Source organism: Diceros bicornis, chromosome 2, assembly GCF_020826845.1.
Source record: "Diceros bicornis minor isolate mBicDic1 chromosome 2, mDicBic1.mat.cur, whole genome shotgun sequence".
Lineage (NCBI taxonomy): Eukaryota > Metazoa > Chordata > Mammalia > Perissodactyla > Rhinocerotidae > Diceros > Diceros bicornis.
In genome coordinates this window covers 57,204,886-57,230,362 of record NC_080741.1, presented here as the reverse complement: position 1 = coordinate 57,230,362, position 25,477 = coordinate 57,204,886, and the positions used below count along the sequence as shown (strand labels likewise).

Here is a 25,477-nt window from a genome sequence, read left to right as displayed (position 1 = left end):
TAATAAAAATTTAAACTTAACTGTTCTTGTTCTCCCAACTCTCTAGACTGCACCACTTACTTGAATCTGGTGGGGAAGCACGTAATTGCTGACGCCCAGAACATCACTATCAGTCAGTATGCTTGCCATGACCAAGTGGCAGTCACCATTCTTTGGTCCCCAGGGGCCCTCGGTAAGTGGTCAAAGTGGAGTCCACCAGGGTGGCCTGGGTGGGCAGTGCCCAGTGCAAAGGTCCCAAATGTGATGGCTTTCAGGGGCCAGGCAGGGCTTGACAAGAGCATAGCTTAGCTTGGCTTGGGCATAGACACACTTCCTACTTTGTTGCATACACTTGCTGGGCATGCACACGGCCTGATGCTGTGCCCCATGACTCATCTTTTGTTCCCTTGGCTGCTATTGAGAAAGGTGTGGATTTGAAAACTAATAGTGTGTGAGTGATAAATGGTACTGAGGCCTTGGCTTCTGTGTCTCAGCGGTAGTAGGGGGATGAGTAGCCCCTCCAAGGGTGTAATGGCTTCGGCATCCAGCATTAGAGGTCTCTGTGGCCACAGAGATTGGCAGGCCCCACCATTGACACATTTTGTGAGTTTTCGGAAAAATCCCAGTTTTCATGAGAAACCATGAAATCAGTAATTTTAGAATGTTGGCAACTAATTGAATTTTTATTTAAACTATGTGGGCTGGAAAAACCAAACTAAAACAAAGACGGAGAAAAAAGCAAACCCACATTTGGCCAGATTCAGGTTAGGGCTGAAACTGCTTGTCCTCTTTAATGAATTGATGATACACAGGAGAGGGTAGGGTAGTTGAGTGTGGGACATGAGGAGGGCCATTTGTTCAGATGGGCCTGGGTTTGAATCCAGAATCTATCTTTCACATGAGGCATTTAAACGTCACTGAGCCCCAGCTTCCCCGTCTATAAAGTGCAGCATCTTGGTTCTCAAATGCCAAAACAATGCCTCTTGGTTTGTTGTAAGAATTAGAGACACACACAGTACATTTCTAGAGAGAGCTCTTAAAAACAGTGGCTGTTATTACCATCATTAGAACCTGGTCCTCAGGCCGGCTCCTTTGACATTGCCACCCAGTCTTAGAATTTTTTAAAAATCTGGCCAAGGGAAAAGTAAAATAAAGTCTGAATTTCTTAATCTAAATGGGATAAATCTTGGAAGAATCAGATTGCAGGAGAAGTGAGTGCAGAGAGCGGGAGGATGGATCAGACCCATGAGCCTAACTCACTTATCCATGTAAATACTGCTGGGTCTGAACCCAGTGGCTTTTCCAAAAATAACATTGTCTTAACATTTAAAGATAAAAACATTCTCTGTGGATGAAAGGGAAGTAGTTATTCCACATAAGGCTAAATGGTTAAGGGATTGGCCTTAACAGGCTCCCTCTTTAGAATGCAAGTAGATGTGAGCTGGTGGTAGGAGAACTAACTCATGGGACAGTGAGGGCAGAAGGTTGTGCCGTTCCTGCATGATTATTTCTGGGTGGGGATGGCTGGACAGGTTCTATCAGTTTCTGTGAGGTTCCATCAAGGAAACTGCTTGGGAGACAGAAAAGCATATGGGTTAAGAGCACTCTGGGTTTGAATCCCACCTCTGCCATTTAATTCCACTGTGACCCTGGGCAAGTCTTTTAGTGTCTTTACACCTCAGTTTCCTCATCTGTGAAATGGGGATTAATTCCTTCCTCCTATGAATGTTAGGCAGATTTAATGAGTTAAATGATAGGAAGGAGTAAATAGGTTCCTTTACGGGAAGCTGCCCTATAAAATTGCTAAACATTATATAACTGCAAGGTATTAATCGTATTGTGATACAGGTGTTATTATGATATAAGAGTTACATTTACTGCCACTACCTCCAACCCCAGACTTGGTAGTGGTTTCAGGCAGGTTTTAAAAAGAACTAGAACCACCCTCTCCCACCTCAGCTGATAAATTTTTATGTAATTGTGAGATGTATAGTCTTTAATCATATTAATCACTTGGCTTTTGTTAAACAGCAGTGCTGGGAACATTGCATAAATTAAATCTTAGTATAAATAATAAGGATTTGTTCAAAAATCTTTTTTGTTTTTTAATCTCAAAAGGCAAGTTCCTGTGAGATCTACTAAATAGTTGCTGGTCAGAGACCTTGGATCTTGTCAGCACGTCTGAATCTCTGGCTGTGGGTCAGCTGGCTCTCACCCCCACAGGAAGCTTTGTACTTGAAATACAGCGTGGCAGAGTCGGTATCTGCATACTCTGTACTCTGACCCCTAACACGTGAAGCTCTAATTGTAGCTCCGTTGCCCTACTCACCATAAAATACGTGTTCTTCATCAAATAATTATAGGATTGGAGAACCTATTCAAAAGAGAAAAAGATTTCCCTGGTCTTTGCCATCAATAATTTTCCCACCTGGTTAATTGCATCTTGTGTAATTACTTTTGCCCTGGGAGGGGAAGGGTTGAAAATGTCTCCTTGTCTAGTGTTCAGAAAGAATGTGAAATCGATATCACGCCAGTTGAGGCTGGCTCTGGGGATCTCCAGCTGCAGTTGGACCATTCCAGTCTCCATGGGATACAGGGCCCCGGTATTGGCTCTTATGGCCATCAGAGCTTAATCCTTTTGAAAGCATCTAGTCGGAGGTGTAGCGGGGGAGGCTCAGGTGGCGGGAGGCTGGGCTGGTGCCTTTCAGCAGCACCGTGGGCGTCTTGGGGCCTCCGAGTGCTGTATGAAGAGCACACACTGGGCAGCTCTTGGGTGTCTGCCTTTCAGGCATGATTAGAGCAAGAACCGCTTTGTAAATCACATAGGCATTCTCCTAAGATGTTTAATCTCAAGCCTAGGAACCCCTTGGGTGCAGACACACTCTTTGTTGGGAATTTTGTACGTTGCTCAGTGAAAGATGTCAGCAAATATAGGAATAAAACTTAAAGTGTAGACATGGCTTGGGGGCAGTCTCTAGTCAGCATTGGGAATTATTGTCAGCTGAATACACCCTGTTTAATGATCTAGAAATTATGTATTCCACTACAGACATTGATGATCAATTGTGACTTGAGTCTAAATATTTGAACCCTAATGTCACAGAAGCAATGGGTATTTGTGAAATGGCTGGCTGGATTAGAGATTAATTAATTAGTAATTGTGGGACAGAGAAAATCACCTGGCCTGTACCAGAGGAATGCAGGGTGTGCTTTTTTCCTTTCACTAAACTCAGATATTCTGGCCAGAGTAAGAATTCCTTTAACTCTGTTGTGTAGGTGGAGAGGACGGTAATCTTGGAGGAAGGAAAGTGTGTTCAAAAGTAATTAGGTCTGCTTTTAATAAAAGCATTCTGCTTTGCTTAGGCATCGAATTCCTAAAAGGATTTCGGGTAATACTGGAGGAGCTGAAGTCAGAGGGCAGACAGTGCCAACAACTGATTCTAAAGGACCCGAAGCAACTCAACAGTAGCTTCAAAAGAACTGTAAGTCACACGCGGGAATGTGCTCCTGAAGACACACCGTTGTTCCGGGGGTCTGAATGGTCTATTGAAAGGCTGTGAAACTGGAGAAGGAGGGGCTGTGGGGTCCACTCCGCCTGCCAAGGTGAGCGAAAAGGGCTCAGCAACACTGCGCGAGCCTGCTCCCAGCTCCCAGAGAAGCTCTCCAGCACCTCTCGCTGGTAAACACACCTCTCAGGTTACACGTCCTGGAAGGTGGCTTTGTGCTCTCAAGAATGTATGTGGGCTCAGCCCACCAACTTTGAGATTCACTGTTAAGAAGCCATGGCTTCCTTGCCAGAGAACAGACAGCATGGTCGATCTTCATTTCAGTTAGGGATCCAAACCTGAACTTGGTCCAGAAAATAGACTTCACTTCCTCCTCCCCCAGGGCACGTCCCCCAGCTTGGGAACTGTGTCTGGGTGACTCTCAGCTCTGGAACTGTATCTGTGACTGGAGCTCTTGCGTGTAGGTGGAGGGCTGGGTAATTTCTCCATGACGTCACGTGTGTTTTTGTTCCCTTTTAGGGAATGGAATCTCAGCCTTTCCTGAATATGAAATTTGAAACGGATTACTTTGTAAAGATTGTCCCTTTTCCTTCCGTTAAAAATGAAAGCAATTATCACCCTTTCTTCTTCAGAACCCGCGGTGAGTATGGTCTTTCTTACCTGGTTCCCCTGAGGAGACTTCTCCTGCTTAAATTTTAATGACTTTTTTGCAGAGATGTGTTCAAGATCACACCAAATACTGGTATGAAACCAGCATGATGAGGAGAAAAGCATCCAGAAAAGCAATTTTTAGAATTAAGATTTGGCCCAGGTGGTGTTCATCTAACCAGAGACATCCATTTCTGGCTTGTTCTAGAGTAGACATCATGATTGATTTTTTTTTTTTTTTTTTTTTTTTTTTTTTTTTTTGCTGAGGAAGATTTGCCCTGAGCTAACATCTGTGCCAATCCTCCTCTATTTTGTATGTGGGTCATCGCAACAGCATGGCTGACAAGTGGTATAGGTCCGCGCCCAGGATCCAAACCCATGAACTTGGGCTGCTGAAGCGGAGTGTGCCGAACTTAACCACTATGCCATGGGGCCAGCCCAGATTTTTTTTTTTTTTGAAGGTGCTGTAAGACAGCTGTGTATTAAAACCATTTGATTAAAAAAAAAAAACAGCAATAAAAAGTATAAGTTGATTTTGGAGGATGAAATGATTCTGTCTTCATTCAGTCATCAAGAGGGTGGCCTCTGTGAATGAGCCTGTCATTTTCAGGATTCAATTAAGAAAATTAGGCAGAATCCCTGAGATTCCCTCTTTCTAGAAAGTTTACTTACTTATTTAACATCTATGTGCCAGGCCCTGTTCTAATGCTTTCTAAATATTAACTCAGTTTACCCCCATAACAACCCTACAAAGAATTTAATCTTACCATCCCTGCTTATTAGATGTGGAATCACACACAGAGAGGTTAAAGAGCCTGCTGGGAGCTGGGATTTGAACTGCAGAAGTCTGACTCTGGAGTCCACACTCTCAAACCACCAACTATACTGGGTTTCCTTTTCCATCTGGCTCTCCTTTTCCATCTATTCTGCGCACAGTGTGGTGTGTCCTTCATCAACCTGAATCGCTACTTTCAAATTTGGTGCCCAGGGACCCTGAAACCTGCAGCGGTACCCTCCTGCCTTCCTGGTCAGTCTTTCTATCTGGCATTATAGGCCTTGGATGGTCAGCTGTCAGTCCAATCCCACATCCCTCCTATGTGGTCTGGTGCCATCCTCAACCTCTATGATGGTTTTGTTCTCAACTCCAGCCCATATTAATGTTTCCCTTTGCAGAATTCTTACTCTGGTTGTTTTCTTTTTGTCTTTCTTTTCTTTTCTTTTTTAAACTGCAGTTTTCTATGCAGCAAAATTATTTTATCACAGTTGGTCTCATTTTCTTAATTAAAATAAGATGCCATAGGGCAAAGACTGTGTGCATTTTATATCTCTTGATGCCTTACACATAACAACCAGATAGAGGGTTCAAAGAATGTGTTTAAGAAAAGCTTGCCTAAATCAAAACTAGCATAATTTAAGATTAATTTTTTCCATCGGAATCCACGTGTTTATCTGGGGATGAGGCAGAGGCAGGAGATGCGTGTAGCACCATTTCGGCGCACTGTGCCCTTGGTGCTGCCTTTCCTTTTCTTGGCATTGTATGGACATTTTCCAGAGGGTTCTCCCTGGGTTAGCAGCATGGCATATTGGACTCGCTGTTTGGCCTCTCTCATTGTGTTTTTATCACATGTAAATCCCGTTGCAAAGCTCCTGGTTTTGGTGCCTGGTTTTCAGCTCTGGTGCTACTACTTACTAGAGGCCTGGATGTCATTTTCAGATTCCATTAAAAGAATTTTAAATTAGAATGCTAGTGAAGGTTAAAATAACCCGAGACAGTTACCAGGGTCACTCTGAAGTTCTCTTGTGCCTAAACACCCCCAAAATGGGGCAGGGGCTGGCATTATTTCTGTTTACAGCTAAAACAGAGCCTTCATGTGGCACTAGTAGCATGAACACAGTCCTGCTGCCCTTGGCTTCCGGCCTTGAAACTTGACAAGCTTTTAAAATCTGACTTTACACTGTTTCCATTTATTTGGCATAAAGTGGACTACATTAGTATTTTTATATTGGACAATATAAATTTTCATAAGATACAACTGCGCTGTACTGAAAATCATTGTTGAATTGATGTATTTTATACTCTTCCTAGCAGCACCCAGTGCCGTATTTATATTTTATTGAATAATTGAACGAGGAAAATGTCAAACTGTCCTAAAACTAAAAATATACATCTTTCTTAATAGCCTGTGACCTATTGTTACAGCCGGACAACCTGGCCTGTAAACCCTGTAAGTATAGCTGTTCTTGTCTGTCAAGACCGAGTGTGGCCACCCTGGTGGTGTCGGGGCGGCCTCGGGGTACTCACTCCGGTCCTCCCTCCTCCCAGTCTGGAAGCCTCGGAACCTGAACATCACCCAGCATGGTTCGGACGTGCAGGTGTCCTTCGACCACGCGCCACACACCTTTGGCTTCCGTTTCTTCTATCTTCATTACAAGCTCAAGCACGAAGGACCCTTCAAGCGAAAGACCTGTAAACAGGTGAGCGGCTAAGTGTACATAAAGGAACGCTACACGTTTTAAAGTGACCCCTGGGCCCCTGGAATTGGGATGGCTCAACGTGAACGTTAGGCTTTGTTGACTCAGCGGTTGTTAGATATTCCAGAATGTTATCTCTGGGTATGTCTCAGGGCCATCATACTGTCATCCTCACTTCACAGGTATCTATGCCCCAGCTGTCTTGTGGTGATATATAGCCTGGTAAATCTATTACCAAGGAACCAAAATAATTAAGTATTTCTAGTGTATTCTTCTATGTTTTAAACATAAGTCAGGTGCTCACTGTGTGCTGGTCACCAAGCTTTAGGCTCATTGAATCCTAACAACTCTGTGACACAGAGGCTGCTGTCATCTCCACTTTACAGATGGGGAACTTGAGGCTCAGGGAGGTCACTGGCTTGCTTAAAGTCATGCAGTCCGTAAGCAGAAAAACCACATCTGGGAGCCAAGCCACTAGCATTTCAGTGGCTACTGATTTTATACATAGGTCAAGGTTAAGTAGAAACTCAGTAATAAGTTCTTAAACTGGAGGTGGTCAGAGGGAGTGGGAACCGTTTTGTGAAAGTTCACAGGACTGCTAGATCGCTCCACACGAGCACCAAGAGGGTTTTGGTTGTGGTAACAGAACTGAGTGCCCCTGAATGCCCTAGACATTCTCCTGTTGGGGGGAGGGTTTGCTTTCCTGCTGACTCTTATCTCTGTCATTGACCTTCTTAGACCTTCTGCTCAAGTTAAAATTATGGCAAATAAAATATGCACAGACATGAAGTGGTAAATTTCTTTCCACACCCTTTTATTAAGTAAAGGGTATTCTAGTTAGTTTCTTTGTCTTCAAATCAAATATTCCTGCTGAGGGCACCACCAGCTAAGCACAGAATGTGACAGGGGTCCCAGGCTCTTCGGGGCCTTTTATTAAAGTGAAGTTCAGATAACACATGGCACATAAACACAGCTGCTTTCTGACCTACTCAACATCTTCTGAAAACATGATGGAGACTGGTGGCAAGTCTCCTTCAGCTCTGGGGGAAAAGAGGGGTCTTCATGACTTGTACCCAAGAAGTAAGATTTAAAACAAATGAGTTGTTTGTTTCTTTGCAGGAGCAAAATACAGAGACAACCAGCTGCCTCCTTCAAAATGTTTCTCCAGGGGATTATATAATTGAGGTACGTATAACTCAAGAAAGCCCTATTATTGATTCTACAGAACGAAAACGAATCCAGTTCATGTAGAATTCCAACTGTTTAAAATACTAAGATTTCAAGACATTGAAGGTGTGCACAGTTATATTTTTACATGGTCCTTAAAATGCTTTTAAAAAAATTTGTATATAATTGATCTTTGATTTTTTTCTGTTAAATATTTCAAATAAATATTTTTATGTAACCATATATAGTCATGTTCTGCATAACGACGTTTTGGTCAACGACAGACTGCATATACATCGGTGGTCCCGTAAGATTAGTACCATATAGCCTAGAAATGTAGTAGGCCATACCATTCAGGTATGTGTGAGTACACTCTGTCATGTCCGCACAATGACGAAATCACCTAATGATGCCTTTCTCAGAATGTATCCCTGTCGTTAAGTGACACATGACTGAAGTCTGTGTAACCATGATTTAAAATTTCTATGTAGTATTCCTTCATACTGCAAAGTTATATTTTTAAAATTTTGGCATTAAAGTTTTGTTTTAGTAATAAAACAGCAAAACACAAGTTATACCTTTTGTTACATCTGCCTTTACTTTTCTAGGTTTCTACTGGCATTCTTCTGTATGAATATACATGAGTTCTAAATACTACTTAAAAGAGCATGTAAATTATATATTTTTTTCTCTTCTTTTAGTTTACTTTTCCAGTATCAAAAATATTACAGAAATAGGAGTAAAAGAAAAATAGAAAGGGAAATTAAAAATTTGTCCATAGCCCCACTATTCAGACAACCAACATGTCCTAACATTTTGGTAGAAACACCTAGTTTCTTGCATTACTCAGTAGTAGTATGTGGTTTTGAACTGACACACCCTCTTAAAACATTAATGGAGGCTCAGTAAAATCAGTGGTAAGATGCCATTTTAATTGAAACTTGTTAGAGTGGAACTCACTAGCTGAATTCATCAGTGAATAAACAACCTTTTGATTCATGAAAGGAAAGGAGGTGAAATTGAGAGTTTTAAGTTGGTAAAGCAGAAATGTATCTGACTATTACTGTCTAGTCTCGGCTCATAAATGATCGCAAGCAGCAGCAGCTCTTCTTTCCCTCGCCCAGTTCTCCTCCCCAGCCCGACCCCCAATGTCCACAGATGGAAAAATGAATGAAATCTGTTGAGATGCTATCACTTAAAAAAAATAATACATCATCCACCTGTTTTGCAGCTGGTGGATGACACTAATACAACAAGAAAAGTGATGCATTATGCCTTAAAGCCAGGTAAGAATTTTTTTTTGTTTGAAACATTGGCTCTGAACTATGGTAGACCAAGGTATTTGATACTGTCTGTACTTCATGGTCTACAAAAGCAAAATACAACAGAACTTGAGCTCCTCTCTCTCAAATGATATTCCATCAAATCTGACTTTCCTTCCACTGTAATGTTGACGCCTGGAAGATCAAAGCCAGTGTGGTGTGTGACTCTGGGACTAAATAATAGTCAGTTGTCCTTGGAAGAAAAGTGGTGGGAGGGGAGGTTTCCTTAGGCAAAATTCTAGCTCAAAGGTATTTATTGTCTCAGCAGACTCTGACTGTTGAATTGTTTTCTACAACCCTTTAAAACGAATGCTTTTATAATCACCAAAGCAGTTCTAGAGAAAAGTGGTCAAGGGGTTCTTAGAACCTGTTATGCAGTTTGTGTTTAAAAGAAAAACAGTATTTCTCTTTGAACCTGTTATGCTGCTTAAGTGTAAAAGCCTTCCCTTTGAAATTTCCCAGTGCATTCCCCGTGGGCTGGGCCCATCAGAGCTGTGGCCATCACTGTGCCGCTGGTCGTCATATCAGCATTCGCAACGCTCTTCACTGTGATGTGCCGCAAGAAGCAACAAGGTATCTCTTGTGTGGTGTGTCCCCCACAGCAGGCAGGACTGGGGGGCGCTGCCAACAGGTGGAGACTGGGAGTGCTTGGTCCCTCCAGGCAGTTCATCTGAGAAGCCACCTAGCTCCTGTAGTCAGTTCCCTGCCTACCATAGTTCCCAGAATTAAAATACTTGACTCTTAACCTCAGGAGCCACTAAAAGGACAGGCATAATTCTGTTCTCAAACTCAGGATGGTGAATTCAAGAGCATAATGGAAGTCGAAAGGTATGAGTAAGGATATAGGTAGGGCTTGATCACTTATAAAAGTTAAGTGTCAGGAGGGAACCTTCTGGGGAGCTGAAAATGTGCCATATCTTGATCTGAGTGGTGGTTACACAGGTGGGTACTTAGATAAAAATGTATTGAGATGTACTCTTAAGATTTATGCACTTTACCTTTGTAAGTTATAACTCAATACGTTTTTTGTTTTTAAGAAAAAGGTCAGTTCTGCCAATGCTTAGTTCATCTAGTAGGTGCACTTGGTTGCGAGAGCTGGTTCTTGCGCTCTCTGCTGACGAGGGTGGTTTCTGCAGTGTTCTTGGCTTGCTAAGAGGTCCATTTCAGGTGAAGGATAAGTTTTGGCCACTTGTTGCTCTACTGGAGAAATGAGCTGTCCCAATCCCGGTGGTAGCCCAAGGGGCTGGTGGATTTGTGGAACTGGGACTGCTCTAGGTGGAGATGTCACCTGTTGTTTCTTGAAGAGAGCATTAGGTCCCAGGTCTTGGGGAACAGGACACAACATTGCTCGAAGGCGTCAACCCTATCTTCTTTTCCAATTTAGAAAATATATATTCACATTTAGATGAAGAGAGTTCTGAGTCCTCCACCTACACCGCAGCACTCCCCAGAGAGAGGCTCCGGCCACGGCCGAAGGTCTTCCTCTGCTATTCCAGTAAAGATGGCCAGAATCACATGAATGTCATCCAGTGTTTTGCCTACTTTCTCCAGGACTTCTGCGGCTGTGAGGTGAGGAATTTAAAGTCTCCTCTCTTACCCTGGGTGAGACACGTGCTCTGTACTCTCTCCTCGCTACCTTCTCCCTGCTTCCAGGCCTCCTCCTATGACATTGGCCCTCAACTAGGACCTAGCTTCCTAATTGGGGTCAGCCTTGCAGTCTTCTTTCAGTCTGCCCTGCCCATCACGAGCTAAATGTTTCCTAACACTTAGTTCTAACTCTGACACACTTCTGCTCAAAAGCCTTAAGTAGCACCCACGTGGCAGGAAGTTTTATAAGCGTTTAAAAGACCATGCAGTTGCATGGGGTAAATGGCAGCTGCCCTGGGAGCATGTGATGGGGTAGGGGGAGATGGTCACTCAAGACATTCTGGCAAGCACTGGAGGGTCAAAGAGAGAATGGGAAGTAAAGCAGTGGTTTAGACAATTCTTTGGGGGAGCTTTGCTAAGAAGGGAAAACAATAATGAGTCAAGTGCTCAAACTGTCTGCTCTGGTTTCTTGCCTGTTCTCCTGAATTAGCTATTAATATGTAGCTTTTCTGTAATGTCAGTGTTAACTTTAGGGTGAAATTTGAAGCTGTCATGGAAGGCTTACTCTTGTTTCTTACAAATGCAAGAATTGTACAGTATCATGTAATTGAAAGTTATTTGTGCTTTGAAACTGGCGGCTGATGGGGTCCTCAGCGTCTCTCCATGTGGTGAGGCTGCCCCCTAGTGTCAGTAAGACACTTACAGGGCTGGCTGGGTTTCCAAACACATGCATGAATGTCCAGAGCCTGCTGACGGACAGCTGCACATTCTAGCTAGGGGCACTGTCTTCAGATACAGACAACCCATTTGCTCTGCTTTGTAAGTAGCCTCGGGGGAAAAAAGCCTTCCAATTATGAGTATAATACTTACTGTAGAAAATTGGGAAACTAGAAAAGGATGACAAATAAAAAAAGGCCTGTAATCTTGACCTGGAGAAAAGAATAACCACAGTCAGTATTTGATGTATTTCTTTCCAGTCTTTTTCTGCATAGATGAACTCATACACATAGTTTTGTATTTTGGGTAGATTGGATGATTTTTTTCTGTCTCTTCATTTAATAGCTTTTTACACTATTGGCAGTTCTATGTACACTGCAATTTTAAATAGCCACATGATCCATAATATTGATTCACCATAATTGAGTTATTTCAAATTGTTAAACAGCTCAGTAGTTCAATTTTGCCTCATTTCTGATCATTTTCCAAAGATGTGTAGAAATGGAATTGCTGGGTCAAAGATAGGAACATTTTTTAAATGCTTGGTATGTACTCCCAGTTAGCTTTTAGAATATATAATGTTAGCAAGAATTAAGGAAAATGTAAGACAATTTATGATTGTTTTCAGCAAGTGGGTGGATGTTGGGGGTTTTCTTCCCTTTGGTAACACCTTAGAGCAGAAGAGAAGACAAAGTCATTTCAGAACCCCCTTCCGCATAAAAGACTGTAGCTGCCACATTCAGGCATAGCCATTGGGAATTCGTTTCTGAACTACAGAAGTAAAGAGACCGATACAATTTCCAGGAGACATTTTCAGTAAAATCAGATGAAAATGGTCTGAGAAGGGGAAGGGAGCCATGCATGCCTTGTTTTTTTCTTTTGTCATTGCCCACGCCCCCTTGGGGTTAAAGGCCTTGTAGGGGCGTGGCCTTGTAGACCACTGTGAAGTCATGGTGGGAGGTACCAGTCACTCCCAAGTGAGTTCACAGAATGGCTGTGTCACTGCAGTTCACTACTCTCCTCTCCAGCTGTTGACCAACTGGTAAAGAGTATGGGTGACACTGGGGCTATGAGAGTGGCCAGGAAAGTCTTCTTTGTCAGTCACACTTATTTGGATGTGAGTCATCCAGCATTTTGGGCCACTCTAGCATCCAGACCTAAGCCCCATTTCTCAGCCCACTTTGGGGTCCCTCACCCACATCTTTCTGTCATTGCCTTCCAGCTTTCCCTCCAGGATCTGCCCCTCCATCCAGGCAGCCTCACTCATCAGATACACGAACCCCAGTGCCTCCATTTTCCGTGCTCACTACCACACTCTAAGTCCCTTAAGGGCCTTACGTGTGATATGTGACAGGCAGGTTGCTAGAAGCTCTGTACTTCTATCTCTTCACTTGTAGGGCGGGAGTGGTCATGATCCCATATTATGCTAAAATGAGGGCAAGATGCAGTGGGCCTGCTGTGTGACCATCACCTACAGTATGTTAGCTGTTCTTGGGCTACATGGAGGCTGCACATAGTGATGCTGATAATAAGTAAGGGACTGATGATGCGACCTTCTTGTAACGTTCTTGTTCTTGTTACTGGACTCTCCAAGCTGTCTAGGTGAGTGAGGTTCCCTGTTCTCTTTCCAGGTCACTCTGGACCTGTGGGAAGACTTCAGCCTCTGCAGAGAAGGGCAGAGAGAATGGGTCATTCAGAAGATCCATGAGTCCCAGTTCATCATCGTGGTGTGTTCCAAAGGCATGAAGTACTTCGTGGACAAGAAGAACTACAAGCACAAAGGTGGCCCCCGAGGCTCGGGGAAGGGGGAGCTCTTCCTGGTGGCCGTGTCAGCCATCGCCGAGAAGCTCCGCCAGGCCAAGCAGAGCTCAGCAGCGGCGCTCAACAAGTTCATCGCCGTCTACTTCGATTATTCCTGCGAGGGAGACGTGCCCGGCATCCTGGACCTGAGCACCAAGTACAAACTCATGGACAACCTTCCGCAGCTCTGTTCCCACCTGCACTCCCAAGACCACGGCCTCCAGGAGCCGGGGCAGTACCCCGGGCGCGTCAGCAGGAGGAACTACTTCCGGAGCAAATCGGGCCGCTCGCTTTACGTTGCCATTTGCAACATGCACCAATTTATTGACGAGGAGCCCGACTGGTTTGAGAAGCAGTTCGTTCCCTTCCATCCTCCCCCGCTCCGCTACCGGGAGCCAGTCCTGGAGAAGTTTGACTCAGGCTTGGTTTTAAACGACGTCCTGTGCAAACCAGGACCCGAGAGCGATTTCTGCCTCAGGGCCGAGGCGGCCGTCCCCGGGGCGCCGGCCGACTTGCACTCGGAGGGCCAGCAGCTCGGCCTGGACCCAGACGCGGAGGCCGGGCCCAGCCCCAGCGGCAGCTCGGTCCTGCAGCCCCTGCTGCACACGGTGAAAGCCGGCAGCCCCTCGGACATGCCGCGGGACTCGGGCATCTACGACTCCTCCGTGCCCTCGTCCGAGCTGTCCCTGCCCCTGATGGAGGGGCTCTCGACGGACCAAACAGAAACGTCCTCGCTGACGGAGAGCATGTCGTCCTCCTCAGGCCTGGGTAAGGCACAGGGGAGCCGAGAAGGCCGGTGGGTCAGCTTTCTGCTGCGGCCACAGCCCTTGTCCGTAATCCTGAAATCCATGAAAGTTTTCCTCATTTTGTCGCAAACTTACTTGGCAGTGAAACCTGATGGGAAGTAACAGAACTCCACTGGTAGTCTCAATTTATCCCAGGGAATGGGAACGTTCCCATGTGTGAGCTGCAGAAATACTGATATTAAATTATGGTGAGCTGCCCAGGCCCATGTTATGTAATATACAGTATATACGTTATATCACCTTTCTAAAGGCCAAAAATGTGTGATTACGAAAACACATAGGGGCCCACGGGTGTTGGATGAGGGACTTGTAGTGTTCACCACCCCCCACCCTCCTGAAGTCTTTAAAGCCGCATCTGTTAAACCTGGGGTTCACGGACACTGTATTCTCTCCATCATAGCTCAGCACAGGCTCTAAGTAGGAGGACTCTGTAGGAGGGCCCTGCCTACCCAGGGAGCCCCTGCAGGATACTGACTTGGGCTGCTCTTTACTCTGCCTGTGACTAGTTGGAGTCATGAATGCAAACCCTTGACCCTTAACCAAGGGAACTAGAATCTGTTAGCAGGATAAGTGCACCCCATCTTAAGCTGGTTGGGATGCCTGCCTCACTTGTGCAAAGCCCGTAGTCCAAACTCCAATCCAGCCACGTTCTGACCTGAGCGCCAGGGCCAGTGAAGTGCAGTGACGTGGCTCTGCCTTCTCTTCTTTCCTTAGGTGAGGAGGACCCTCCTGCCCTTCCTTCCAAGCTCCTCGCCTCTGGGGCATGCAAAGCAGAACCTGGTTGCTGCAGCTACACTGGTGAACTCCATGCGGTCGCCCCTTTGTAATGAAACAGAAGAGTCTAAGCATTGCCACTTTAGCTGCAGCCTCTCTCTGATTCCCCAGCTCATCTGGTTGTGTGGCCCACGTGGAGCTGAGGTCTCCTACAAGGATCTTCAGGGTGAAATTCGGGCCAGTACTTGCTGTCCTTGCCCTGGCCCTCTACCAGATATCTTGGCAAAGTTTCCAATTTTCTAAAACCATTTGGAGCCCTGAAAGGCACGTGCATAAGGTCTGACAACAGCTTGTCACGTTAGGTCATCCGTTGGATTAGAGCCAATTCTGGGAGGTAGGGAGGAAATATGTAAAGAGAAACAGGAAAATATACTGATCATTCAGACTTAATTTATCTGTGCAAACTTTGCCTATTCACTGTTGGCTACTTTGATTTGAAATGCTTCGTGGAAAAAGCACTTTTAATGCTATTAACAGCCACAGAAATCAAATGCCAGTCTGCCTGGAATCCACGTCATTACAGGTGATCTTCCTGTCCACTTTTGGTGTGGAACTTACGATGCCGTAGGTATTAAAAAACCTCTGAGTCAAAGGTCAAGAAGGTGACTGAATATACGGTCACCATTCATAAAACGATTCTTTATGTATTAGTGGGTGGCATGGCTGACTGAGGTGGGGGCTGCAGGGCCAGGCTGACCATCTAGACCATTCTTTCTGAGATGGGTTGTCAACACGTAGAAGGCACCAGAGCTCAGCACCCAAGGCCACCTCTTGGTCTGAGCAGGCATCATGCGAGGGCCAGATCTGCCTGCCACGTTTCCCTGGGTTACATTTACCGTGCTGTGTCTCAGATGTCGGTGCCTGGAAGTTTATTTTTAAGAGACTGATACCCAGCAGGGCTTTGTTAGTGGATGTTACAGTTCGTGCTTTGGTTGGCCTCTGGTCTAAAGCTGTGTCCAGAATATTAGGGATCAGAATCCACTGAAATTCGGCAGTGTGTGGAGTGGAGGTAGTGGCCAGTTACCTGCTGAACTGGTTTTGACTAAGGACAAACCTCTTTTTAAGAAGGTGAAAAGGAGGGGACTGTCGCAAAGGATGAGTGTGCTCTTCGAGTATTGTCTAAAGAAGACATGGGCCCTGAAATCATTAAATTCTCTAATCTTAAAGCACTCCCCCCACAGCCCAAGCTGTGCATCATGTTTTTGGGTTTCTATTGTACTTGTCCAATGAAAGATTTATCTCTTGTGCTCCATCCCACCAAAAATAGGTATTTAGAACTTAGGAGGAAAGAATTTGCTTTAAAAAGGAAAAGTATATGTTCTATTTTTATGAATGACTTCTCTACAGAATTTCTGTTTCTGAAGGGAAAACACTTGTTCCCTTCTCCTCCCCATGCCCTTGAAGGGTTGTGAGTGTCTTTTTCCACTTTTTTCATAGGTGCTCTTGGATTGGGCACCCTGTTTCCTCAGCACTCACACCAGGGACCATGGTTTTCGCTCCTTCAGCAAATAGGACCGATATTAAGGGAGACACTGAGAAACATCCCAAGGCGAGGTGGGATGGTGCATGGTGCAGGACTTTCCTTCTCAGCACAAGCTTGGCAGGTAGGGAAGGGAAGGTTTGCACCCCTGCTGGAAAAAAGAGGTTTCTGTGTATTTTTGATGCAAATGTTATACTCCCTGCTCTGTAAAGGCAGCTGCCAGCTTCTCTGGAGAAGAACGTGCTCATCTGTTCTCTGGCATCAAGTTTCCTGCAGCTGCTCTGAGGGAGAGACAAGTGAGCTGCAGAACCTTCTCCCCCATAAAACCAGGCATCTTGTTGGAGAAGAGACATTCCATGTTGTCACCGTAGAATTCGGGACGAGTGCAGAGCTCCTGCCACACGTGACTATCTTGCCGTTCCATCATCGGCATTCGTTCTGTGAAGGAGATTGGTCTGTCCAAACTTGCTAACATAAGAAAATTCAGTTTGGAACATTTTTAGAGAGATTTCTTATTGAAGCCAAGAAATGGTGCATGCCCCAAAGGAACCATTAGGAACTGCTTTTAGGATAGATATTCAGCTTTGTAGTGAAATGAGAAAGTGGCCCCAGGGACAGCGTGGAGGTCTGGAGGGGAAGCATCAGCTGGGCTCTAGGAGCATGAGCAGAGAGCTTGCTAAATGGACTCACTTTTGAAAATGGGAAGGAAAAAAGTGTGCTAGTCCAAGAATCAGGTGACGTTTTAGTTTGGACTTAGGGTTTGGGTGCTTATTTTGAAATACTAATGTTTGTGATGTTCAACAGCATCAGTCTCCCTTGTGCCAGATAATGAAACGATAGCATGAATGCCTAATTCAGAATAGTCTGAAAAGTCTAACTTCCTGGTTTTGCCTTATTAGTTTTACTTGTTTTTTTTTTACCCTTCCCAGCTCATGCTGGGAGTGGGAATAGTTGCCTTATAGATTAAGGCAAAACATCTGTTTTATGGAGAGCTGCATTTTTTGACTCACACATTGTCCCAGACAGTGGAAATGATAAGTTGGAATTCAGATAAAGGTTCTGCCAAGTCACAGGCTTTTAGACTCTGGGGAAACAAGAATCAGAATATAGGATGATCTCAATGAAAAGCCTTGATCCTGAGAGTAAAAAGCTTGTGTGGCTAAGTTAGATGGTGTCCTCTGGGCAGGAGACCAGGGGTAAGTCCAGGGTTCCAGGTAACCAAGAGGCCTGCAGGTAGTTGAAGGTAGGGAGCTGGTTGTTTATCTTAACTCACTGACACCCTACGGAAAGGACTTAGCATCTGACACCGTCAGCTTTGCCAGGAGAGTGATCAGGGAGGTGAAAGCCAAGGTAAGGTGTGTTATTCTTTCAGAGATTGGCTACAAGCCAAAGGGACCACCTGCACAGACCCAGCCCAGCCATGCAGCGGGTAGACGGTCCTCTAGAGGGTGAGTCCTGGGCCTTTGAGGCACATTGATCTCCAGAAAGAATCAGAAGTCATTTGGGTCTAGGCCCAGGTACTCAAGTGGGTGACCCAGCCAGGTAATAGTATTTTGAGCCAAAAATGAGATGGGGCCATAAAGTTATGAGACAGCTTTTGGTTGACACATTAGCAATAACTGAAGACAGTCCCAGGTCAGAAGTTCAGAAAATGTCTTTAGCAATGATGACATCATTGGAATCAATGTGTAGTAATTTAAGTTCATGTGTGTGTGTTTGTCAATTTAGGCTTGCTACTTCATAGCCACAGGGTCTTTTTTTTTTTTTTTTTTTTTTTTTTAACCACTGGTAGTCTCAGATTCCCTCACTTAACTGCAAATAAACAAGAAAACTGTTCCTCCAAATATGTGGGGTTATGTGATTTTCAGAAGTTTTCCTTTTTTCAGAGTTGAGCATCTTTTCCTTTAAAAGAAACAAAGAAAAAAAGCTATTTTATTCCTAGAGAAGAAATGATGCACCCTCCTCCCCAGAGAGAGAAAACCTGCAGCCCCCAACCACCTCAACACTCTCTCTTAAGGAGAGAGAAATTACTCTTTGTGTCTTTGTTGAAGAGAGGGGGACAATACTAATGTGAAGGTTATTAGCTTTTTCTATTTTATATTGTTGGTGAAGACTGCTGCTCTTATTTAACAGATGTTATGCCTTCAGGGGGCACCAGTGTAGCAGGCCAGGTGTAATGATAAATAAGGTGTGAGGATAACTGGCTATGATGTGCCTTCTCAGTGTCAGGGAGACAATAGGGCCTGGTGGGGACAGTGGCAAACTGAAGCACTCCTGTTCCACTTACAGGGGGCAGCTGCTCTAGCCAGTTATGGCCATGCAGTGTTTCCTGATCTTCCTGTTTTTCAAGAGAAGCTGAGAAGCTGGATTTTTATATGAAAAGTTCTGATTTTTTTTTTTTAGTATTGGCAACTAAATTAAAAATTTCTACTACAGAAAACTTGTTGACAACAGAACACATGGGTGGACCTGATCTGGCCCACCAGTTGTCAGTTTGCCACCTCTGCTTTATAAGATTTGACATAAAAGGCATCCATGCTAATTAAAAAATGCAGCCAGTAGCGGGATTGCCTCCTTCCTGCTTGCTCTCCCAAAGAAATTTGATCTGATTGTGAATGTATTTGAAATGTTTTGATTGCTTCTACATTTCACGGTGTCTTAAGAGAAAGGCAAGCCAGTTGTTAATTTCAAAACCAGATTTGTGTTCTCTCAATTAAAAAAAAATGACACTTGGAACAATTTCATTTAAACTCCACAACCTGAAGGACCCTATGTATAGTTATAGCTCTTGGCTTCATCCCTTTTCTAGATGGTTTGCAGTTCTGAGCTTAGGCCTAGACTTACATGGGGAGTAGGGCAAGGAACCCTGAGCGTCCGCTTGAGCCAGGTATTGGCATTGTCTTGTGTTGGAAACAATCTATGAATTGACTGTTTGGAGGTGGGAAACTGTATACTGAGAGAAGCTTTTCTTGATATTGAAGTATCAGTCGGGAGTCCTCATGGCGTGTTGGCTCATCCTTGTTATATCACCTCCTTTCCAGGCTCAGGGTAAAAAAATAAACAAAAGGAAGTCTGACTGTAAGCCGATAGCGTTGATTCCAATTTCAGAGTTTTGGGGGTGGGAGAAAATTTGGATTATCTGGCATGTTCCCCCCAGTGTCAGACAGGGCTGCGCCTGAATTATTTCAGACATCTGGCTGTGGATGGGATTCTGGATTTTCAGTGAAGGAGATTCTGTAACCTACCCTGCTGATCAGATAGTTCTTTATATGTCTTTCTTATAGAAATTCAAACTAGCCTTCTTTTGTTCGGTGTGTAGTGGAAAAAGAACAGCTGGTCACCTTCCGTGTATTTGAAAACCACAGTGAAGTCATCTCCCTGGTGTTTTTATTTCAGTGATGAATAATCCCACCTACTTCACGTGCTTCATAGCTCTCGTTTTCCAAGGGCTTAATAATTTTCACTGCTATTCTGTTTCTCAGCTTCACACTCAGTTGCCCAAATGCAGTGTGGTGCCTTATTCACATGGGTGCCTTGTGAAGGCCAGCCTTAGGATGGGGATTACAGGGAAACTCGTATGTGCCCAACTTCTTTTACTACTTAAAAATATAATGGCACTTTTATAAAATGGATATCACCTGTCTTCATTTTGAGGATTATTTGTCACATATTTGGGTTTTTTTTTCTTGGTGGTAGTCCTTTATCAGATGTGTTGTTTTCTCTCTTGTGGCCAATTACTTGGTGCTTATTCCTGACTTGTTTAATGTCTTTCCTGAGCTTCTTCAAGATACTCTTCAAGACCAGCTCTTACCTTCTGAGTGGCAGCTACCCCTCCCTCCCAATTTTGGATTCTATTTTTATATATTTCTAGACATCACCTTTAATTCATGACTCACAATATTATTAAATGGGGCAGGCTTCAGTTTAACCCCTGGCGAGATAGACAGCTAAGGGCTAACCAGTAAGCAGGTTGAGTGAGGGCCTCTTGGGAATTTTGGTCACTTGTCTTCCCTCCTGCTCTTTGATTCCTCTCCAAAATTCAGCTGAACCACAGACTCCTCAAGAAACTTTTCCATGTTCTAAAGGGCTGGAGTCATGGCTCTGAATTGACCAAGCACTGTGTTTTGCACAATCAGAATTTTGATAAAGCAAACCATTATGACTGTATATCTTATGTTTATATCAAATAAAATTTCAGTCGAGAAGATTCAAAGAAGCAATCTTCTGTTTGTATGTAATGTAGACAAAGTTGGCTGCTGCATTCATTACACACAAAATTACCATTGGATTACATTAATGTGTAATCATCTGTTACTTAAAAAGTTTTTTTCTATCTCAAGAAAAAACCATAGAGCAAAAACTTTTGTAAAAACCAAATGTGTTCATTTAGAGAGTAGATAACTTCTCTTTTTACTGTTAGGTTTTCCTTTTTTTCCCACTGCAGAAGCTCGCTGTCACTACGTTCTGGGGGGAGAGCCTGTGGAACACCGTGGTTATTGCCATTGTCTTTGTTTCCTCTTTAAGTTTGTCCTTTGTGGGCTTTGGTAGAAGAGTGAGCACTGACAGACTGTAGCAGGGTGCTATATTTTTACATTGAAAACGTTAACGTCTTATTTGATTTGTACATAACACTGTAAATAGGTGACAGTAGATCACAACTGACATTTGCAAAATGTTTTTGTACCTTAGAATTTTTGCATCAAATAAAATGTTTTGTTTTAAGATTGTGGTAGTTCATTATTCTAAATCATCTTTCCTATTTCCTGAATAGCTGGGGTTCCCAGCACCGTTTTCTGGGGGCTCTTGCTTTGAGAAGGAGAGAGATTATCCAGGGTGAGGAGGCAAGGATGACTAGTATTTCTTGCACTTTAGAGAAGAGGAACCTGCTGCCCTTGACCATTTACCTCTCCTTCCAACGGGAAGGTGCCTGTTGCCTGCGTGGCATCTGGAAGAGGGACAGGGATACTTACATCAAGAAGAAATTTGATTCTCAGAACAAATGGACTTTCTTTGCAGAAATTTGAAAAGAGCCACTGAAATTGGGGGCCACAAATAAATTTCCTGTTGTTCAAAAAGAAAAAGAGGTGGCTGTCTATTGTTCCGACAGACGTTCTCTCCCTTCCTGTGTGCCCCATGCTCTCTGAGTTAATTCTTGGTGCCCAGCAACTTCAGGGTCACTTCCCAGCTCTGCTACTGTCACTGTCACTCTGAGACTGTACCTCTGTGCCTCAGTTGCTCATCCTAGAAAAGACCAGTCAAAGGCCCTGCGAGGGAGAAGACACAAAATATATCTTTGCAGTCCTGGGGAGAGTGGGTCCTCAATAAATGTCTGTTCTCCTCCCCTACCCCCAGCATATCCTGTCCTCACTGTCCACAGGAGAAAAATCAGAAGTGCTGTGAGAACAGGACAGATGCAGAGGATGCAATGAAGGGAGGGATGGAGACAAACGTGGGGTAAGGACACAAAATTCAAATGGGGTCTTTGGGATTAAGGGAAAGTAATGCAAGATCAGTAGGGTGGGCTCCCTGGCCTCTTTCTGGAGGGGTTGTTGCACCATCTTTCACATTTATAGATGATACAACCTTTTTACCCGCATTTTATTTGAGAGTCTAAAGTGTGTACTGGTGACACAGTAATGGATAAGATGCATACATGATCCCTGCCCTCCTGACTCTATCTCTTTGTATGTCTGGGACTGTGGGCAAATCACCTAATTGCTCTGAGCCTCAGTTTTTTCACCTGCAAGAGGGAACTAATACCCACCACATAGGGTTATTTTGAGGATTAAATGAGATGGGTTCTATAAAGCACCCACGACCGTGCTTGGCAAGTGCTAGGCTCTTGGTAAATAGTGGCTATTAATTATTCTGTGGGTTCCCAGCACCATTGGGAGTCATATGGAGATGAGTGGGAGATAGTTCCCTGCTCATAGGAGCTTCAGCCCAGGGACTTGGTCAGGTGCTAAGTTAAAGCATCTCTATCCCCCCGGAGAGGAGGGTGGGTCCATGCCTGGCTGTTTTGATGCTGGTCCAGGAAGGATGAGTTGGGGGGTGGGGAGGGGGAGGTGCTCCCAGCAAAGTTAAATTAAGGCAATAACTCTGGGATTTCTTAATAGTTGACTGTGTGTAGCCTGTGACAATTGACCACACACTCTGAGATCTGATAATGTTCCATTCACCAGGATCATTTTTTTCCTGGTCGTCTTTCAGCCCCGACAGAGACACATTTTTCTGGACTTGTTTCTTCAAAGTCCCTGTGCCAGGCGGATGACCACACCCCGCTCTGGAAGTGAACAAAAGCAGCAATTGTTTCTCTAACCGACTATCAGTATGAGGTCAGGGGAATTTTCCAATTTTTAGAAGTTGGAGCGGGGCAGAGGTGGAGTAATCGTCCTCCAGGGTGAGACACTCTGCTGGTCTTCCCCATTCTTGCTGGTCAGAAACATTCCAGGGACTGGGCAGATGTCAGCTTCCAGACAGACAGTAGACGTTTCCCACCAGGCTGGGCAAGGCCAGGCCAGGGAGAATTGCAGCAAAGTAAGGCCAGAGCACGCCTGGTGGCATAATGCAAACACGGGCAGGTCCTGCCTTTGGTTTGTGTGTCTGAAGTTGGATGTACTTGAAGATCCTGCACATGTGTGTATAACTGTGCATTACTATTGGCAAGATAATTATTTTTTAATCATTGTTACTAAGGTGGGGCTTTGGTCTCAGGCACCCTGAACTGAGATCTCAGTCTGCCACTTTCTGTGTGACCCTCGGCAGGTGACTTGACCTGATTAGGACTTAGTTTCCCCATCTAGAAAATGTGTAATAGTTCAATACCTGATGGCTGATGTGAGACCAGGTGGAGTTCTGGGCACAGAACCTGGCACACAGTGAGCCCCTCTGCCTATGGGGATGTGGTCACCCGGGGAAGGGTAAGAGGTGTGCAGTTGTAAAGTGTGATCCCCTGGACATCTTCCTCAGCCCTAGCCTGGGTAGCAGATGAACTGGATACTGAAGTGGAGCTCCATCTGGGCTGGACTCGGATTCTACTTTTATAACCAGCTTGGGACCCCAGCCCGGCCACTGATCAGTCACTGGGGCAAGTCACCTCATCTCCCTGGTCCTCAGTTTCCTAATCTGTCGGATGGGAGTAAAATGCACCTGCCTTAGGGGGTTGTGAGAATAAAGCAGGTGGAGGAGATAGTCCCGTGCCTGGCACATCGTAAGTGCTCAAAAACATATTTATCTCAGTTGACATCAGTGTAAACGGTAACAGTTAGTAGTAAATTTTGTGTGTGTGTGTGTGTGTGTGTGAGGAATATCAGCCCTGAGCTAACATCCATGCTAATCCTCCTCTTTTTTTTTGTGGAGGAAGACTGGCTTTGAGCTAACATCTACTGCCAATCCTCCTCCTTTTTTTCCCCAAAGCCCCGGTAGATAGTTGTATGTCATAGTTGCACATCCTTCTAGTTGCTGTACGTGGGACGTGGCCTCAGCGTGGCCGGACAAGCCGTGCGTCGGTGTGTGCCCGGGATCCGGACCCGGGCCGCCAGTAGCGGAGAGCAATTTTAAAAGGTTTCCTGGAGAAATAAACTGCATCTCTTCCTTACTTCGCAAATTGGGATAAGGCCCTCATCCACTTACCATGATCCTCAGAGCTGAGAGCCACTGGGCCGTCCCACGTATTTCCCCCTGAACAGCCTGCATTGTCTCAAGGTTTCACTCCCTGTGGATCCTGTCTCCAGACTTCCTATAGATTCTTGTAGACCTGGGGTTGGTTAGTGAAGTGGCGTATATTAGAATCACCCCTGTGACTTGGATGCCTGCTACCGTGCCAGGCACCGTGCCATTGCCTGAACCCAGATTATGAGAGCAGAAATGACTTTCTTTCAAAGAAGGCTTTCATTAGTTACGTGCAGAGCATTGCTTAGGCCTGAACAACAAGACCAACACCTTACTCCTTGCACTGGCGTCACCATCCCCTGAGTGAGGACCGCACCAGGTTAGTGTTGCTTCATCAACAAGATGCTCCACACCTTTCAAACACACACACACAAAAGGAGAGGGAGGTACACGTATACATTGCTACAGGCAGAGGAGTTGAATGTTCCTTCCAGTAATGCCACTTCTAGGGGTTTCTCTTTAGGAAATAACCAGAAATGTGCATCGAAGTTTATTGTGCAAAGGTTTTCATCACCAAGCGTTATCCCTGATAATGAGAAATGAGGAACAAACCAAGTGCCAGGATTGATTATAAGAAGAGAGCACAGGGCCGGCCCCGTGGCTTAGCGGTTAAGTGTGCGCGCTCTGCTACTGGCTGCCCGGGTTCGGATCCCGGGTGTGCACCGACGCATGGCTTCTCCTGCCATGCTGAGGCCGCATCCCACATACAGCAACCTGAAGGATGTGCAACTATGACATACAGCTATCTACTGGGGCTTTGGGGGAAAAAAAGGGAGGAAGATTGGCAGATTGGCAATAGATGTTAGCTCAGAGCCGGTCTTCCTCAGCAAAAAGAGGAGGATTAGCACGGATGTTAGCTCAGGGCGGATCTTCCTCACACACACAAAAAAAAAGTAAAAAAAAAAAAAAAAGAGGAGAGCACAGTCATTCCACAGACCAACAAGTGGCCCTTAACAACCATGTTGTGAAGATTATTTCATGACAAAGGGAAAGGCTCATAGTATGTTAATAAAAAATAGAGAACACAAATTAACCATAGTTATCTCTGGGTGGTGTGATTATGGATGAGTTCATCTTATTCTTTATACCTCTGGGTATTTTCTACATTGTTGTACCAGTGGTGTTACATCATTAGGGGGTTTGAAATGTATGGTCACACACAACAGCAATTGTTAAAGGTATGCGGTGGGCACTTGGTAGCCAGGGCTGGTGGTCTCAGCGCCTCACTTTCGCCCTCGGTCATGCCTTTTCACATGGTTGCTTTCCCCGCCTTGCCCCAGCTCGTCACCATTGCCTTCCTGCCTGTGTCAGTCTTAGCTCATCATCCACCCTTCCCACAGGCCACATGAGGGCCTCCTACAGACACTCCAGCTTTCCCAATTGGTGATTTAGTGAGGTGACTGCCCTGGTCCTATTCCATCCTGTCTTGCAGAGTTAGGGGAGATGGAGCTGAATTCAAGAATGGGGCCTCATGAACTGACTATTTCAAGGAGAAAATAGGGCTGGTCATCAGTGTCTTCTGGCCTCTCCACCAGTTTCCAAAGTCCA

The 25,477-nt window shown here is 44.8% G+C and overlaps 1 protein-coding gene across 2 annotated transcripts in view; it reads left to right on the top strand.

The window, feature by feature from the left end:
- The window catches only part of IL17RD (interleukin 17 receptor D), a 62,075-nt gene extending 44,053 nt beyond the window's left edge, over positions 1–18,022 (top strand). Inside the window, exons 3-13 of one of the 2 annotated variants that reach the window (XM_058561587.1) lie at positions 47–172; positions 3,343–3,461; positions 4,005–4,125; positions 6,314–6,358; positions 6,457–6,608; positions 7,725–7,790; positions 9,004–9,058; positions 9,557–9,667; positions 10,500–10,663; positions 13,030–13,966; positions 14,719–18,022. In XM_058561587.1, coding sequence (XP_058417570.1) covers positions 47–172; positions 3,343–3,461; positions 4,005–4,125; positions 6,314–6,358; positions 6,457–6,608; positions 7,725–7,790; positions 9,004–9,058; positions 9,557–9,667; positions 10,500–10,663; positions 13,030–13,966; positions 14,719–14,831 — 2,009 coding nt within the window. In that variant the 3' untranslated portion in view covers positions 14,832–18,022. Of the gene's footprint in view, positions 1–46; positions 173–3,342; positions 3,462–4,004; positions 4,126–6,313; positions 6,359–6,456; positions 6,609–7,724; positions 7,791–9,003; positions 9,059–9,556; positions 9,668–10,478; positions 10,664–13,029; positions 13,967–14,718 lie in introns of both variants that reach the window. The other variant, XM_058561577.1, reaches the window with a different exon arrangement.
- The last annotated feature ends 7,455 nt before the right edge of the window (positions 18,023–25,477 follow it).